Consider the following 19,847-nt stretch of genomic DNA (forward strand, 5'->3'; position numbering starts at 1 on the left):
ACTCGCGCCCGTCTCTGGAGCTCCTTTACGCGGCGCTCTTAATCCCCTCTCCTCGCACACCAGGAAACCAAGAGGGAAGAAAAAGTCTCCTGCCTCTTCGGCAGCTCCAGAGTTTTCCCGGATTCCCTCCCGGTTAGCTGTGGCACATTAGCCCCCTTCAGGCTGAGTTCTCGCCGCCAGCCCCAGTCCTCTCCCTGCGCTCTGACCGAAGCCCGAGCCTCAGCTCCAGCACCGCCCGCCCCGGCGGGGGAGCAGACAATCCTCTCGGGCTGGTGAGTGCCGCTCGGCACTGCTCCTCTGTGCGGGAATCTCTCCGCTTTGCCCTACCCAGGTATGTGGGGAGTTTCTTGCCTTTTGGGAGGTCTGGGGTCTTCTGCCAGCGTTCAGTAGGTGTTCTGTAGGAGTTGTTCCACGTGTAGCTGTATTTCTGGTGTATCCGTGGGGAGGAAGGTGATCTCCGCGTCTTACTCTTCCGCCATCTTACCCGGAAGTCTCCTGCCTTTTCTTCTTAAAAGAAGGAAAGATTCTCCTAAGTTACCAATCTGAGTGATTTAGTTTTCTCTAGGCTATACCTTCAAAGTCAGCCCCAGATCTTTTTTGCATATCAAAAAGTTGGCCTAATTATTATGTTCAGGCAAGAGAGAATAGTGACTCAGACCACTCCATGGAGGTAGTCAAAAGAGGTCCAACTCTGGGCACATTTTGAAGGTGGAGCCAACAGATTTGTTCATGTCTTGGATGAGGGCCATGAGAAAAGAGGAAGCTGAGGACACTGCAATGTCTTTGGCCCAAGCAACTGGAGAGATGAGTTGACATGAGTTGAGATGGGGAGGCTGTGAGAAAACGGGTTTCAGATGGGAGAATCAGCAGTTCAGCTTTGTCTATGTAAAATTTAATGTGTATTTTTATATCCAAGTGGAGATGTCAACTAGGCAGTCAAATGGTCAGAGTTCAGGTCAGAGCTGGAGACTTAAATTTTATCATTCCATTCCTTGATATAATATACATCATATGTACAACTTATATTCATGATATATATGTATACACACACAGTTGACTTTGAACAACATGGGTTTGAACTCTGTGCGTCCACTTATTTGCAGATTTTTTCAATAGTTGGTTAAATCCATGGATGTGGAACTACAGTTACAGGGGACCAACTACGGGACTTGAGCATCTGTGGATTTATGGTATCCGTGGCAGGTCCTGGAACCAACACCCTATGGACACTGAAGGATGACTGCGTATATGTATATAATTTACGTACACACATATATACACACATATAACTTGTCTCCAAAAAAACCTACTTCTAAATATTCTCTCACAAAAGTGATTTAACAATAGGACACAGACAGCCACATGGACTTTCAATCTCTTCCCAAAGGGAGAAACACAAGTTAAATGCAGGCACTGTATCCAGAATTGATAACAAGAGGGCATTTTTCTTAGAGTCTGGAGGAAACCTATGGACTATTCCAAGTAAGATAGCAAATTAAACTCCTGAGTTTAATTTTTCTTCCTTCTGAAATCTACTAACAAACATTATATTCAAGAAACTTAAAAAAAAAAACCAACAGGGACAAGGAAAATTGGAGAATTGCAGAGGAGAAGATAATAAATTTGTAGATGTTGAAATTCAGTGGGAGAGTGGCAACTGCCCAGCAGATTTGAGGAATCAGAATGCAAAGTCAAAAGTGGGGAAAACTGAGACCAAACCCAATTTACAACGTGGAAGCCTCAAAATATCAGGAACTAGTAGTACTAAGTACCTCTGGAACTGTTTGGTAGGGTTGAGGGTGCAGGCTCCAATAAGGAAGACTGGGTGAAAGCTAGAGCCCCCTGTCCAACTCCACCCCACAGAGTCACTGCTGTCCCCAGCCCAGCATCTGTCTACAGAGGGTAAAACAGTGTCTCTGGGCTGGAGGACAGCAGCCACTGTGAGGTGTGGCTACTCTACCCAAGATGGAGATTAAGCTCCACTGAATGGAGCTCTCTGTCTTACTCACTCAAAGATCTCTCGAAGCCAATCCTTTACTCTGCTGGCTAGAGTTTGAAGTGCTCTTTATTGCATAATTTGACCAGCTCAACACAAAAGCTCTCAAGATATTGACCTGGGGAGAACTTCAGCCAGCCTTCCCAGGGCCTCTGCTGGCCTGTGGGAAACTGTTGTGTGGATTGGAAAACATTATTTTCTCTGGGTAGATGAAGATTTGCTAATGTCAGACTTGAAAAGCAGATCACAGTTTTGTGGCAGGAAAAAAGGCATCCCTTCTTTCAGGAAGACATAGCCTCTGCCCAGCGTTCATGAACTGGTAAGTAAGTGAGGGCTGCATTTCAGCCCCCTTCAATCTGGTGTCTTCATAGAGAGCACCATTGTAAGTGGCCCTGAGACCACCCCGATCAACCTGTAGTAAAGCACAAAGTCAGCAAGCCCCACCTACATACTCAAAATCTCCAATCATCCAATGAGTAACTGCATCTAAAGGATGTCTTGAACCTGTAAGATAGAATCTGAAACAAACAGAAACAAACAAATCAATCCTTGGAAGAAACAAAGTGTAGCACAGAGAAGAAAAAAATTAACATCCTCAGGTGATATAAAAGGTATCACATCCATGAAACCAGAATAGGACTCTATTTAAAAAAAAGCATTCAGGAAGCACAAATTCAATAGAATAGTTGGAAAATAAAGGTAAAGAAACCTCCTAGAAAGTGGAGCAAAAAGATAAAGAAATGAAAATAGGAAAGATTAAGAAAAAGAGAACCATGTAAAAGATGTAACTTTGGAAGACTGGCTTCAGAAGGAGATAATCGAGAAAATGGAGAGGAGGAAATGGAATGAAATAATTGGAGAATTTCCCAGAACTGAAGTGCATGAACCACTAGATTGAAAGGGCCTATCAGGTGCCTGTATACAGTGGATAAAACAGGCCTACGATGAGATACGGCATTGTAAAATTTCAGGATGTTAAGTTTACACACACACACACGCACGATTTTGTAATCTTCAAAAGAGAAAGAAGGAGAGAGACAGAAATCACAACATCAAGAATCACTTTGGACTTCTCAACAGTTAACACCAGAAGCAAGAAGAAAATGGAGCATTGCCTTCGAAACTCTTCCAACTCCTCAAAAATTACTTCCAATCTAGAATTCTATACCAAAGCAAACTGTTAAATTACGTATGAAAGAAGTCATATAAGTCTTAAGAGGTTCACCTCCTTTGCACATTTTTCAAGAAGCTACTGGAGGGTATGATTATCCTTTTAAATATCTTCCAAATGTCTTCTAGACCTTCAAATAGAATATTGACAAGCCCAGCTCATATTCTATCATACTTGGTCTTGTTTGAACACATATTGGTGAAGTTCCTGACTGCTCTATTTCAAGGTCATTTTACCCCACAAAAGTGTTCTTTGAGCTACTAAGAACCAGAGGAAAGCCATAGTGAAACTCAAAGCAAAAATACAGAGCAGTCTCTTCCTTCTTCTGCAGCACCTGGCCTATATTCTGGCCACCAGAGCCCCCAAGGACTGTGAGCCCTGTCTCTCAGGTCTCCCTGATTTCTCCAGAAAGGACTCTTGGAACCTATCACAGAAGCAGAACTTGACAGGGACTCAGAGACTCTATCCCACCGACCTATTCCTGAGAAACTCTGCCCTCTCTTCTACAGAGGTGCTCATGCACATGACCCAACCTCCACTGCCCAGGAGCAGCCTGACCTCTTCTTAGAGGGTCAGTTGCTCCAGCCAATTGTAGACACTTTTCATCGCTGTCACTTGTTACTAGCGTTGGGATGGGTGTACAGCTCCTGACGTGTGTTTTCTACTAGAGTACTAAGGGCTAATAACAACCGGAGAGCAGTTACTGTGAGCCAGGCCTTGGCCCTAGAACCTTAAAAATATAACTTACAGATAATAGTAAACTTGGGGTCATCACAGGTGGCCTCGCATGCCCATTCCCCATGACCTTATCCTAGATTGCACCTTCTCCTAGCTCATCCCTGCCTTCCTCTGAGAGCAGTTGCAGGCTGGGCACTTATCTTTTTCTTATCACATCTTGTAACGGTCAGGCAGGGGAAGAGATTAATAGTAATAATTTAAAATATTGAATTATCAGTTTATTTCCCTTCTCTACCATCTTCTCCACCTTCCTTCACTTAGACTGAGTTACCCTTAACATTTTCCAACCCAATAGGAAGGAAAATACTTGAGTGAAAATGCATTTGAGTTCTGGCCAGCCTTGCAACTGAGTTTATAGGATAGTCTTTTGCAGGAAGGAGGTAGAGAAGTTTTATTCAATTATTCTAATAACACAAGAGGTGTGGGTGAGCTCTGGTTTTTTATAATATAAATTAATAAGTTATATAGTTTAGCCTTACCTTTCCATGAATATTTAAAATTCCACTGACCATTTCCATATTCATCCAACTTCTCCTATTTCCCATTGCAAATATATTCCAGATCCAAGGCATTTATCCCATTTTAATTATCTACTATATGCCTTTGTTCACCCGTGGGGGTCTGATGTCCTTGTGGACTAGAGACTGACTCAGGGGGGGGACTCTAATCTGAACAGAACTCATCATGTATTAGAATGAACACAGACTTGTGTTAGTGCAACTTCCTTGCCTTATGTTTTTCTTCACTTAACAGGACACCACAAACCTCCTGTTAACATTAATTTCCAATGTAATTAGATTAAAATTGCTTATTTGGATCAGTTCAGTTGGAACTCTAGCAGAGAAAGTGAGCTGACAGCAAATTTTATTTGACTGTCTCTACTCAACAACAACCAACCTCCAGTTCACAACAACAACAGCAATAAAAGGATCATCCTTTATGAGCATGTAGTATAAGCACTTTACATCATCATCTCATTGAATCCCCACATCTATCCCATTAAAATGGCATTATTGCAAATCCTAATTTTACTGATGAGAAAACTGAGGCTCGAAGACGACGGAGTAGAAGGACGTGCTCTCACTCCCTCTTGTAAGAGCACTGGAATCACAACTAACTACTGAACAATCATGGACAGGAAGACACTGGAACTCACCAAAAAAGATACCCCACATCCAAAGACAAAGGAGAAGCTACAATGAGATGGTAGGAGGGGCGCAATCACAATAAAATCAAATCCCATAACTGCTGGGTGGGTGACTCACAAACTGGAGAACACTTATACCACAGAAGTCCACCCACTGGAGTGAAGGTCCTGAGCCCCACGTCAGGCTTCCCAACCAGGGGGTCTGGCAATGGGAGGAGGAATTCCCAGAGAATCAGACTTTGAAGACTAGCGGGATTTGATTACAGGACTTCAAGAGGACTGGGGGAAACAGAGACTCCACTCTTGGAGGGCGCACACAAAGTAGTGTGTGCATTGGGACCCAGGGGAAGGAGCAGTGACCCCAGGGGAGACTGACCAGACCTACCTGCTGGTGTTGGAGGGTCTCCTGCAGAGGCGGGGGGTGGCTCTGTCTCACCGTGAGGACAAGGACACTGGCAGCAGAAGTTCTGGGAAGTACTCCTTGGCGTGAGCCCTCCCAGAGTCTGTCATTGGCCCCACCAAAGACCCCAGGTAGGCACCAGTGTTGGGCTGCCTCTGGCCAAACAACTAACAGGGAGGGAACCCAGCCCCACCCATCGGTAGACAAGCGGATTAAAGTTTTACTGAGCTCTGCCGACCAGAGTAACAGCCAGCTCTACCCACCACCAGTCCCTCCCATCAGGAAACTGGCACAAGCCTCTTAGATAGCCTAATCCACCAGAGGGCAGACAGCAGAAGCAAGAAGAACTACAGTCCTGCAGCCTGTGGAACAAAAACCACATTCGCAGAAAGATAGACAAAATGAAAAGGCAGAGGGCTATGTACCAGATGAAGGAACAAGATAAAACCCCAGAAAAACAACTAAATGAAGTGGAGATAGGCAACCTTCCAGAAAAAAGAATTCAGAATAACGATAGTGAAGATGATCCAGGACCTCAGAAAAAGAGTGGAGGCAAAGATCGAGAAGATGCAGGAAATGTTTAACAAAGACATAGAAGAATTAAAGAACAAACAAACAGAGATGAACACTACAGTAACTGAAATGAAAAATACACTAGAAGGAATCAATAGCAGGATAACTGCGGCAGAAGAACGGATAAGTGACCTGGGAAGACAGAATGGTGGAATTCACTGCTGCAGAACAGAATAAAGAAAAAAGAATGAAAAGAGGGCCTCCCTGGTGGCGCAAGTGGTTGAGAGTCCGCCTGCCGATGCAGGGGATACGGGTTCGTGCCCCGGTCTGGGAGGATCCCATATGCCGCGGAGCGGCTGGCCCCGTGAGCCATGGCCGCTGAGCCTGCGCGTCCGGAGCCTGTGCTCCGCAATGGGGGAGGCCACAACAGTGAGAGGCCCGCATACCGCAAAAAAAAAAAAAAAAAAAAAGAATGAAAAGAAATGAAGACAGCCTGAGACCTCTGGGACAACATTAAATGCAGCAACATTTGCATTATAGGGATCCCAGAAGGAGAGGAGAGAGAGAAAGGACCCGAGAAAATATTTGAAGAGATTATAGTCAAAAACTTCCCTAACATGGGAAAAGAAATAGCCACCCAAATGCAGGTAGCGCAGACAGTCCCATACAGGATAAACCCAAGGAGAAACATACCAAGACACATAGTAATCAAGTTGGCAAAAATTAAAGACAAAGAAAAATTATTGAAAGCAGCAAGGGAAAAATGACAAATAACATACAAGAGAACTCCCATAAGATTTACAGCTGATTTCTCAGCAGAAACTCTACAGGCCAGAAGGGAGTGACATGACATATTTAAAGTGATGAAAGGGAAGAACCTACAACCAAGATTACTCTACCCAGCAAGGATCTCATTCAGATTGGATGGAGAAATCAAAAGCTTTACAGATGAGCAAAAGCTAAGAGAATTCAGCACCACCAAACCAGCTCTACAACAAATGCTAAAGGAACTTCACAAGAGAAGAAAAGGACCTACAATAACAAACCCAAAACAATTAAGAAAATGGTAATAGGAACATACATATCGATAATTACCTTAAACGTGAATGGATTAAATGCTCCAACCAAAAGACACAGGCTCGCTGAATGGATACAAAAACAAGACCCATATATATATGCTGTCCACAAGAGACCCACTTCAGACCTAGGGACACATACAGACTGAAAGTGAGGGGATGGAAAAGATATTTCATGCAAATGGAAATCAAAAGAAAGCTGGAGTAGCAATACTCATATCAAATAAAATAGACTATAAAATAAAGAATGTTAACAAGAGACAAGGAAGGACACTACATAATGATCAAGGGATAAATCCAAGAAGAAGATACAACAATTATATATGCACCCGACATAGGATCACCTCAATACATAAGGCAACTGCTAACTGTTATAAAAGAGGAAATTGACACTAACACAATAATAGTGGGGGACTTTAACACCTCACTTACACCAATGGACAGATCATCCAAAAAGAAAATTAATAAGGAAACACAAGCTTTAAATGACACAATAGACCAGATAGATTTAATTGATATTTATAGGACATTCCATCCAAAAACAGCAGATTACACTTTCTTCTCAAGTGCGCACGGAGCATTCTCCAGGATGGATCACATCTTGAGTCACAAATCAAGCCTCAGTAAATTTAAGAATATTGAAATCATATCAAGCATCATTTCTGACCACAGTGCTATGAGATTAGAAATCAGTTACAGAGAAAAAAACGTAAAAAACACAAACACATGCAGGCTAAACAATATGTTACTAAATAACCAAGAGATCACTGAAGAAATCAAAGAGGAACTCAAAAAATACCTAGAGACAAATGACAGTGAAAACACAACGATCCAAAACCTATGGGATACAGCAAAAGCAGTTCTACGAGGGAAGTTTATAGCAATACAATCCTACCTCAAGAAACAACAAACATCTCAATTAAACAATCTAACCTGCCACTTAAAGAACTAGAGAAAGAAGAACAAACAAAACTCAAAGTTAGTAGAAGGAAAGAAATCATGAAGATCAGAGCAGAAATAAATGAAATAGAAACAAAGAAAACAGTAGCAAAGATCAATAAAACTAAAAGTTGTTTCTTTGAGAAGATAAACAAAATTGATAAACCATTAGCCAGACTCATCAAGAAAAAGAGGGAGAGGACTCAAATCAATAAAATTAGAAATGAAAAAGGAGAAGTTACAACAGACACCGCAGAAATACAAAGCATCCTGGGCTTCCCTCGTGGCGCAGTGGTTGAGAGTCTGCCTGCCGATGCAGGGGACGCGCGTTCGTGCCCTGGTCCGGGAAGAGCCCACATGCTACGGAGCAGCTGGGCCGGTGAGCCATGGCCGCTGAGCCTGTGCATCCGGAGCCTGTGCTCTGCAATGGGAGAGGCCACAACAGTGAGATTGAGAGGCCCGCATACCACTAAAAAAAAAAAAAGAAAAAAGAAAAAAAAGAAATACAAAGCATCCTAAGAGACTACTACAAGCAACTCTATGTCAATAAAATGGACAACCGGGAAGAAATGGACAAATTCTTAGAAAGGTATCACCTTCCAAGACTGAACCAGGAAGAAATAGAAAATATGAACAGACCAATCACAAGTAATGAAATTGAAACTGTGATTAAAAATCTTCCAACAAACAAAAGTACAGGACCACACGGCTTCACAGGTGCATTCTATCAAACATATGGAGAAGAGCTAACACCCATCCTTCTCAAACTCTTCCAAAAAATGGCAGAGGAAGGAACAATCCCAAACTCATTTTATGAGGCCACTGTCACCCTGATACCAAAACCAGACAAAGATACTACAAAAAAAGAAATTACAGACCAGTATCACTCATGAATATAGATGCAAAAATCCTCAACAAAATACTAGCAAAAAGAATTCAACAACACATTAAAAGGATCATACACCATGATCAAGTGGGATTTATCCCAGGAATGCAAGGATTCTTCGATATATGCAAATCAATCAATGTGATAAACCATATTAACAAATTGAAGAAGAAAAATCATATGATCATCTCAATAGATGCAGAAAAAGCTTTTGACAAAATCCAACACCCATTTATGATAAAAACTCTCCAGAAAGTTGGCATAGAGAGAACCCACCTCAACATAATAAAGGCTATATACGACAAACCCACAGCAAACATCATTCTCAATGGTGAAAAACAGAAAACATTTCCTCTAAGATCAGGAGCAAGACAAGGAGGTCCACTCTCACCACAATTATTCAACATAGTTTTGGAAGTTTTAGCCACGGCAGTCAAAGAAGGAAAAGAAATAAAAGGAATACAAATTGGAAAAGAAAAAGTAAAACTGTCACTGTTTGCAGATGACATGGTACTATACATAGAAAATCCTAAAGATGCCACCAGAAAATTACTAGAGCTAATCAATGAATTTGGTAAAGTAGCAGGATACGAAATTAATGCAGAAATGTCTTGCATTCCTATACACTAATGATGAAAAATCTGAAAGAGAAATTAAGGAAACATTCCCATTTACCATTGCAACAAAAAGAATAAAATACCTAGGAATAAACCTACCCTAAGGAGGTAAAAGACCTGTACTCAGAAACCTATAAGACACTGATAAAGAAATTAAAGATGAAACAAACAGATGGAGAGATATGCCATGTTCTTGGATTGGAAAAATCAATATTGTGAAAATGACTATACTACCCAAAGCAATCTACAGATTCAATGCAATCCCTATCAAATTACCAATGCCATTTTTTTTACAGAACTAGAACAAAGAATCTTAAAAATTTTATGGAGACACAAAAGACCCCAAATAGCCAAAGCAATCTTGAGGGAAAAAAATGGAGCTGGAGATATCAGGCTCTCAGACTTCAGACTATACTACAAAGCTGCAGTAATCAAGACAATAGGGTACTGGCACAAAAACAGAAATATAGATCAATGGAACAGAATAGAAAGCCCAGAGGTAAACCCACGCACCTATGGTCACCTTATCTTTGATAAAGGAGAGAAGAATATACAATGGAGAAAAGACAGTCTCTTCAATAAGTGGTGCTGGGAAAACCGGACAGCTACATGTAAAAGAATGAAATTAGAACACTCCCTAACACCATACACAAAAATAAACTCAAAATCGATTAGAGACCTAAATGTAAGACTGGACACTATAAAACTCTTAGAGGAAAACATAGGCAGAACACTCTTTGACATAAATCACAGCAAGATCTTTTTTGATCCACCTCCTACAGTAATGAAAATAAAAACAAAAATAAACAAATGGGACGTAATGAAACTTAAAAGTTTTTGCACAGCAAGGGAAACTACAAACAAGACGAAAAGACAACCCTCAGAATGGAAGAAAATATTTGCAAATGCATCAATGGACAAAGGATAAATCTCCAAAACATATAAACAGCTCATGCAGCTCAATATTAGAAAAACAAACCACCCAATCCAAAAATGGGCAGAAGACCTAAATAAACATTTCTCCAAAGAAGACATACAGATGGCCAAGAGGCACATGAAAAGCTGCTCAACATCACTAATTATTAGAGAAATGCAAATCAAAACTACAATGAGGTATCATCACCTCACACCAGTTAGAATGGGCATCATCAGAAAATCCACGAACAACAAATGCTGGAGAGGGTGTGAAGAAAAGGGAACCCTCTTGCACTGTTGGTTGAATGTAAACTGATACAGCCACTATGGAGGACAGTATGGAGGTTCCTTAAAAAACTACAAATAGAACTACCATATGACCCAGCAATCCCACTACTGGGCATATACCCAGAGAAAACCGTAATTCAAAAAGACACATGCACCCCAATATTCATTGCAGCACTATTTACAATAGCCAGGACTTGGAAGCATCCTAAATGCCCGTCAACAGATGAATGGATAAAGAAGATGTGGTACATATATACAATGGAATATTACTCAGCCATAAAAAGGAATGAAATCGGGTCATTTGTAGAGACGTGGATGGACCTAGAGACTGCCATACAGAGTGAAGTAAGTCAGAAAGAGAAAAACAAATATCGTATATTAATGCATATATGTGGAACCTAGAAAAATGGTAGAGATGAACCAGTTTGCAGGGCAGAATTTGAGACACAGATACAGAGAACAAACGTACGGACACTGAGGGGGGAAAGTGGCAGGGTGGGGTGGTGGTGGGATGAACTGGGAGATTGACGTGTATACACTAATATGTATAAAATGGATGACTAATAAGAACCTGCTATATAAAAAAATAAATAAAATTCAAAAAAAAGTATCAGTAGAAATCCTACTTGGAATAGTATGCCACAATAAAGCAAAAACATGTACCTACACAAATGAAAAAAAAAAGAAAAGAAATAAACCTGAGGCTCAGGGAAAGTTACCCCAGGTCATACACAGTGAGGAGAATATAAGACTGAAAACCAGACTGTCTGAACCCAAGGTGTGAACTCAAAGCCACTACATTCCATAATCTATGAGCATGTTCTTTTTTCTTTTTTACTCGAGAGAATTATCTTTGTCACTTGATCTACCCAATAGCAAAATGCAATTCTAAACAACCGTGTCCATGTGTGTGTTTTTATCCATCCTTACCTTATCTTTTCTTTGGCATTCTTATCCAGGAAACCTCCGTAGACACAAATGTTCTTTATATTGGATAGGAAGCAAAATGGAAGAGTGACTTGAAGCTGTTCCAAGTGACACCATGAACTTCTTACCAGGGTGTGCAGAGACTTGTCGCTTCCTTTTCCTCTAGTAGAGAGCAGGGTCCCATGAACTCCTGATCCAGCCAGAAACCAAGTCATTCTCCATTTCTAGCATTCTGTAGAAGAGGGCTGTTAGGGCACTCGTTGTTATGTGACCTATTTCTCCCACCCAGGACACCAGACCCAACACTCTAATCGTGTGTGTGTGTGTGTGTGTGTGTGTCTGGGCACAAGAGCACTCTAGTGGAAGGCTCATGTAAAGACAACTTGAGGGAAAACCAGAGGACAAACCTACTCCAGTGTGAAGGAACGTCTACACAGAAAGGGCAGTGGATGGAAGCAGCAGACCCCTCCCAAGATCTGTGGACATGGCCCTTGGATCACAGGGCATGTGCTCCTGTCACCCAGAGGCAAGCAGACACCATGCAAAGGCAAGCTCCTTGCTTCACTTCACCGAAAAGCAGAATCAAGAGTTTTGCCCCAACCAGCAAATGTAAAATGGGTTTTGAGGCCCATGGCTCTGGGGAGCTGCCACGTGAAATGAGTTACCAAGGCTCAGAGTTGGGGGCGGGACCCACCAAGAGCCTCTGCAGCAGAGCCCAGCCCACCGGACAGCCAGGAGGCCGCCGGCCCGGAGGACAGGGTCCATAGGCATCGTGTGTTCCTGGGTCGCGCAAACCTCACCTCAGTGCCCGGGAAACTGACAGCAGAAGAAGGGTTCAGATCAGCTCTGGGAACGCCAGAGTTTTCTGGAAAACCCGCTGAGCTCGGCGTGCATGCAGGTATTTCAGCACTCCTCCGGCTCTAATGAGAACTCCTATTCCCAGCCTGGGTTCGCCCGAACAGTGTCAAGTCAAACCACAAGAAAATCTGTTATCACTCAAATTGGTACTTTTCATACATACTTTTCATACAACTGAAATATTACATAAAGTCATGAACTGTTAGTTGTAAAAGTAGAAATTGGATGCAGACTCCGATTCCCTTGCTACCTTCGCCTCACCTTCCCAGGGATGTGAAGCTCCGGTCACAGCTGCATTCTGAGGGCATGTGCCTTGTGATCAAAGACTTTGCCACTGGAAGAAGTACTCATGCGCCCAATCCACAGACCACTCTCGGTGCACCTCCCAGTGTCCTCGTTCACACCAACGCTGTGAAAAGTTATGTGTTTGAACGATGTTTTAAAGTGCTCTGTGCAATTAAGTTCTAAAGCAAGGGAGCCGGTTTTCCTTCAGTGTATATATGAAACTCCCAATAAATTTAAGGTCTCTGGGTATGTTTGGGGGAGGGGGAGGATGAGAAAGAGGAAAGTTTTCGAAAGGAACAAACACTTCAAAAAGGTAAATCTGAGGTGTTTTTCCTCCTTATCAGATTTTAAAATGTTTTTATAGTTGGAAAAAGTCTACAAATCAAAAAAATATATACTGGAAAAAAATGCATACCAATTCCATAATCACTTGTCCCCAGTTTGCGTCTCACCTTCCTAAGGAGAGTACTCCTTTTAAGTAATGATCGCAAAGTATCACAGAGCACCTTCCCCTTGCCATGTGTGTTAGTGATCTGAAAACATGCTGCTCTTTACTTTCTGTTAGCTGCCCCTCAAATGCAGGATTTTGTGCTAAGTTTCCATTATGTGGCTGTTTATATTCGTTTTAAAGCATTGCCCTGGGTGCCCTCGTTTGCTTGTGAAGCTCTTAAGAAAAACAGATATTCCTGAGCCTAATTCAAAATGAAGACACATACACAGTACATGTTGTTCAGATAATGGTTTGGGAAAGTCGCACATCCTTACTCAATTTGTAAAGCAGCATTAGCTACATATCCTCTGGATGTATTAACAATGCAATGAGTAGCATTCATTAACGGCCAAATAAAGTTCAGGGAAAATAAATTCAGAGCGCAGCATCACCCAAAGAGGGTCCTAGGAATGCCTATCAGCTATCAAGCCCTTCATACCTTTATCAGGCAGAGAACGTTACACTTCCAACTCTGTACCCTGGATTGAGAATGTTCCTGGGTAAGGAAAAGGGCCAGAGCAGGATACGATTAACCAACAAAGAAAAAATCCCAGTGCCTGGCACCCAGTAAGCTTGGTAGCTAATAAAACCATTTCACGCTGTACAAACATCAGGTGGCCTGTGGCCTGAGGCCAGTGAGTCACTGAAGCTATGTTTAAGGGGGCAGCTGTCACCTCTACCACATGTACCTTTCTACGCCATGCTTTTCTCCTTTCATCTATTTTTAAACCTTTCACCCTTGTCTACATTTTAGTCATTTAAAACACTGGACTGCTGGGCTCCCCTGATCAAGTTTTTAGGCTACACATTCACTCACCACCATACTGGATATGGAAGGAAACCTCATGGTGAGAGCAAGAAACTGAGGCAAAGTCAATTCCCCAAAGAGAAGTAGTCCTTCTGATGCACTCAGGAGTAGAAGTTGGGTAACAGACAGAGTCATTTATGCAGTCGGGTCATAAACGGTACTGGCATCGACTGAACACTGTATTCTAACGGAGCATGTGTGACGGCACAGGGCACGCCCTCCCAGCAGCCCTGTCCACTAGACTCCAGTGGCCGCCAGCACGCCACAGGCTCTGTCACAGACACAGGGGCCAACAGCATGCCAGACATCTCACACTCACTGTTCACTGGTTTACATAATTTGAAATTATGTAACTGGCATCAAGGGCTTGGGAATAAATGCACCCGACTCTTGGAAAGCTGGAGAGGGAACCACAGAACAACACCCAGGTCTGAGGGGGCGCATGGGCAAAACACCGGCCCATTTTCGGCAGGCATCAGCCAATGGGCTGCTTTCTTAGGGAGCTGTGCCCGGCAGCAGTGGCAGTGGCTGAGGCCAAGTGAAGCCTGGACCATTGGTACCCATGGCGTCAACCAGAGACGAGGTAGGGCCTGGAGCAAGTGCTGAAAGGGGCAGACGGACCACAGGGCCAAAATGCCTGCTACCTTGTTCTTCTCAAACTAACCAGGGCTGGGCTCCAAAGAATAAATGCCAGAACCAGACTTTGGAACTGGTGAAGAAATCACCATGATCATGGATGGCAATTACGGAGCACTTACTTTGTCCTGGGCCCTGGGTTTACGAGATTCGAGTGCGTAACCTGTATGAAGCCAAGCCCCTCATGGTCCATTCGTGACTGGGACATGCAGTCCGAGACACACAAGACTGGCCGCCAAGGAGCAATTGAAAGTTAACTGTTATCCTGGTTTCCCTCTCTCCTGAAGCCAGAGCACCGTTAAGCTCTTTAAAATCTCCTACCTTTGTTCCACTCAGTCTCTCTCTCTCTGAAGCTTCTCCCAAATAAGCCCCCTACTCCAAGCTCTCCAAACCCTCTCTTCAAAACCGGGTGGACCCTCTGCCCTCTCTGCCTTTCCCCCTTCCTCCCCATCTGTTGTTGCTTCTCTCTGCAAGGAATCCTCTGCCCTTTCTGGTGTAAAGTCTCCCTGCCTGTGCTTCTCCAGTTTCCCCCTCACACACGGCCTCAGGGAACAATCAGACAAAACTGGAAGCGGGGGCGGGGGGCATACAAAGGTCACAAGATAGACCGAGAGAGCCTGTGAACACAGGTGGTCAAGCCCTTTAAAAGGTGTGTACCGTCTCACCCATCTTCACGATGACCCTCAGAGGTAGGTGATCCCATGAAACCCATGACAAGGCAGAGCTGAAAGGTTCCGTAACTTACCCAGTAAGTGGAGAAGTCAGGATACAAACCCAAGCAGCTGCAACCTCAAAAACCATGGCCTTGACTACTACTTGACACTGCCTTTTCTCCAGAGGAGCTGGACAGCGTAAGGAGCCGTCTGGTTCCTCACTCAGGTAGTTGGGGTTCACAGCTAGAGCTTCATTTCACTTCTCCCTGGATTTAAAACAACAACAACAAAAATTGCTGTAGGAGAGGCCCACGACTAGAGCAGAGTGAGGCAGGCTGTCCCCGCAAGGCAAGCTTAGGTGAGTTCTCCGTACCAAGTCTCTGCCCCTATTGTCCTCCAGTTTTCTGAATAGCATATGCAGGGCAGTTGGACACTGGACCATTTCTACATCCCATCTGCTTGTAGAAATCAGGCTTTTAAGGTGGCATCAGGCCCCCTAATCTAGGGCCCAGAAACATCTATAGGTAACTGACATTATTCATTATGATGACATGACTATAATTTTTAAAATTAATATAGTAATAAATGTTGTCTATTAAAGTGATTTAGACTGGTGGGAGAATGTTAATGCTATATTTTATAAGACAGTGGGATCAACGAGGGAACTCATGAACCCATATTAATCATCTATTATACTTGGGAAAAGGAGGGAGAAGACCCTCAAGTTATTATATAATTTGCCGAGAAACTGATTGGAACGTCTGGTTTTGATAAAATAACTAATCTGAAGATTGGAAAGTAGAATGAAGGGGACAACAGGCCCCTCTGTGGAGAGAGGAGCATCCAGGCTCCCTCGACGTCATGCTGGGATGCTCTCAGCTAATGGTTTAGTAATGGCGCGGCAGCGTGAACTCCCCACGTTTACAGCGAGCGCTCCACACGTGAAGATGATGGAAGGTTACAGTGATGAGGTGGGAGCGTGAAAAAAAGTGGTGGATGAACGTCTGTGCTAAATGCACATTCAGAAGAGACCGTCTAAATTTCATATCATCATATCTGCTTTAAAAACTTTCATATAATAGTAAGGTGAGGCATAAACAAATAAGTAGATTGGTAAAAATACCAAACTGTAGATCAAGAGTTGAAAGTTGCAAGCTAGGAAAGGGGTTCAAGTGTGAGCTGCTATAAAAGGACTTTTAAGCTACGTGCTGCAGTAGCCAAGGAGAGCTGCTACTGCTCCGTTGTTCCTTTTCCACTATTTCCTCTTCCTGCAGAGAGAGAGACAGAGACAGAATGAGAATATAAATTGTGGTCGTGTGTGTGTGTGTGTATGTATAAAACTGTGTAACAATCTTATACTGACCTATATTCCCATAGCTACATCCTGGACTTTGTCCATTCTCAAGACAACCTTATCTATAAATCTTAAACTCCAAATAATCCATTCTCAGACTATAATGTCCTGTTTTTCAACTTCTTCCTATGCTTCATTCCCACTCACACTGTTTTCCTCCTTCACTGAGGTCTCTCTTCCTAATTCTCCCAGATTATCAGTACACTTCTGTTTCACTTCCCTTCCAGCCCAGCCCAGACCGCATGGCTGTTCAAATGAATTACAGTCCTATAATATATGTCCTCTGTCCTACATCCTGTGCCTAGGTTATTGAAGGATGCTGGAGAAAAACTCTCAGTAACACTCTTAAAAGATAAACGGAGGCATTTACAAGAGTCTATTTGAGCAAACATTGATTCACATCAGGTGGCACCAAATTGAAAATGGTTAGGAGGGCTCCACCAACAGGAGCCAGGGGGTGGTTTTTATAGAGAAGATGTTACCAAAAGTGGGGTCTGGCTGCTTGCCACTCAAAAGCCACAAGTCAAACCACAAGTTAGTGGTTTGAGGATCCAGTGAGAGGATCCAGTTGGGGCTGGATTTACGAAGGGTTCATTTGCCATGTTGCACACATATTGTCTCCAGCAGGACTCAGTTAGAGGTGAGGGCACGGGGAAGACAGAGTAGGTTATGGTTTTAATGGATGGGTGTCATAAGGAGGCTTAAGAAACCGGTAAGATAATGAATGAAAAGATGGACTGTAGAATCTAAACTGGTTATGGAGGAAGTGAAGACAGGAGATGGTTTAAGAAAAAGTACACAGGCCAGTGGACTAGAGGTCGTGATGAGAACAAACAAGTAAGTTCAGCGGCCAAATCGGAAGAGAAGTAATTGTTATCAGAGAGTCTGGAGGTTGGACTGTTGATGAAAAACAAGAACCAGGGTGTGACCCTGGAAGCAGGGGCTAAAGTGTAGTGAAGATCATTGACAGGAGGAGGTCAAGAAACGGAGAGGCCAGACACCCTTCAATACCCCAGTGTGATCAAGGTCTCTCTTGTACAACCTCCTAAACGTTTCACGTTTTGCTTTCTTATTTAAGTCATCAATCTACCTGGAAGGGGTGTTTATGTATGAGATTACCATTTTCATTTTCTTCTATTTGGATAACCAGCTGTCCTTGGGCCGTCTGTTGAATAGTTTAGTCCCTAAATATCCCTTGAACTCATTCCTTCCATGCTGTTCGTGGTTCTGCTTTACTCAGTTCTTATCACCTCTGGCCTGATGTGTTGCAGTTCCCACCAGTCCCCTCTCTCCACAGTCCTTATTCTATTAAGTTGCCATAAAATTTATCTTTCTAAAATACAAATATGACCATGTCACTCTCCTGATTAATGTGCTTCAACAACTTCCTTTTATTACCTGCAGAATAAAAGCCAAACTCCTAAGCCTGCCATATTTAAGATGTTTCACAATATTTTTCTTTACAATATTTCTTTCCTTATCAAGACATCCTCATTCTATGACATTATCCACATTTGTACTCAAAGGCTACTGTATGAAAAATGTTCAATTCAAATTACATTTTAAATCTTTCATCAGAACTATTAGTTAGAATTATAAGTGATAGATTTTTAAAGTTCTAATTAATTTATTTGGCATCTACTGTGTATCAGGCACTGTATGATTTTACAAGATTCTTCCAGAGTTTACAATCTAAAGTAGGACAAAAAGCATTAATACAAGTCGGTGAAAAAGGGAAGAATACAAGTATAGCAACAGACATTTGAGTAAACAACTATGAGAGTTCTGATGAGGGAGAAATGGCATTTTGTTTGACAGAAGTCAGTGGAGGCTTTGTAGAAAAGTTAGCTGGGTCATGAAAGGTGGATAACAGAGAGTCAGAGAAGGAGATGGGAGGGCATTTTAGGTAGAGCAATGGCACCAATCAAGGCAAAAGAAGTGGGGAAGCGGGACCTTGGAGTACAGGATGGAACAGGAGAAAGATGAATGGCTAGAAAGGTAAACTGAGGCCAGAGCACAGAAATCCTTCAAGGACAGGTTAAGAGACTGGGCTCTAGTTAGCTGGCATTGGGAGTCAAGGAAAGTCTCTATTAAGGGACCGATATAATTAGGTTGTGACATGATGGGGTAGACTGGAATGCAGAGAGATTAAGCCTCGGAGGATGCACCAACAGTCTAGGCGTGATACACTGCTGGCTTGTCTCCGGAGGTGGAAGAGCCACAAAGGATGCAAGAGAAATTTCAAAGCAGAAATTTCGAGCAGTTAGATGACCAAAGAAAGGAGGGAGAAACAGGTCTAGCTCAGCTCCATTAAATAAAAAGGTAAGAATTTCATGAGAAATTCCTGCATCTGATTAAGTACCATTTATATTTGCATTTGCCACAGTGGAATTTCTCGGCCTTTTTTTTTGGTGACTTAAAAAGCATTTCATATTTAACATCATTCTTATAGTCTAACTTTACGTGTTTAGATTAATGGTTTTATTCTTATTTCCCTTCTCCCCATGCTCCGTGTGTGGCAGCTTCTACTGCATATGGTGGGGTCACCTGACCAGGATCTCCAGGAAGCCGCAGCTGGCTGTATATCCAACATTCGCAGGTTGGCTCTTGCTATAGAAAAGGCGAGATACACTTGAACGGACATTATAGCTACCAAATGTTACACGACACAGGCCATGTCACTCCCAGGGCCAGGAGGCCTCAACTGGGAAACATTTCATAGCAAATCCTTTACAAACAAATGTCTGAAAACACAGGAATTTAGAGATGCAAAGGATGCTGTTCATCCAAAAATTGTATGGGTATTTTTGTTCTATTTTAGGGATATGCCATGTAATGACATATAAAGCCAATATATTTGTGATAATTTCCCAGGAATTTGAGAATATATGTATACAGCTTGTGTGTGTGTGTGTGTATATATATATATATATCGGCGATGCTTTTGTATTTGTGGTGTTTTTAATAAAGACATGGCCTTCCCGTTGTGCATTCATTCATGAATGTCTTTAGAATTCCCTTTCTGTTAAACCAATCTAACTGTCTTGACACTATGGTTTTGTTTGTTTGATCGCTTGCAACCCACGAGAGAGCTCTGAGGAGATGTGCTGATTTCACAAACTGTTATGGAATATAATTCAGAGTTAAGCA

General features: G+C 42.6%; 1 protein-coding gene across 1 annotated transcript in view; it reads left to right on the plus strand.

Moving 5' to 3' along the window:
- ODAD2 (outer dynein arm docking complex subunit 2) overlaps positions 1–19,413 on the plus strand; it is a 187,059-nt gene extending 167,646 nt beyond the window's left edge. Inside the window, exon 20 of the mRNA XM_060095515.1 lies at positions 19,220–19,413. Within this exon, the coding sequence (XP_059951498.1) occupies positions 19,220–19,333 (114 nt within the window). The 3' untranslated portion in view covers positions 19,334–19,413. The remainder of the gene's footprint in view (positions 1–19,219) is intronic.
- Positions 19,414–19,847: the final 434 nt, after the last annotated feature.

The sequence above is a fragment of the Mesoplodon densirostris genome, chromosome 4, assembly GCF_025265405.1.
Source record: "Mesoplodon densirostris isolate mMesDen1 chromosome 4, mMesDen1 primary haplotype, whole genome shotgun sequence".
Taxonomy (NCBI): domain Eukaryota; kingdom Metazoa; phylum Chordata; class Mammalia; order Artiodactyla; family Ziphiidae; genus Mesoplodon; species Mesoplodon densirostris.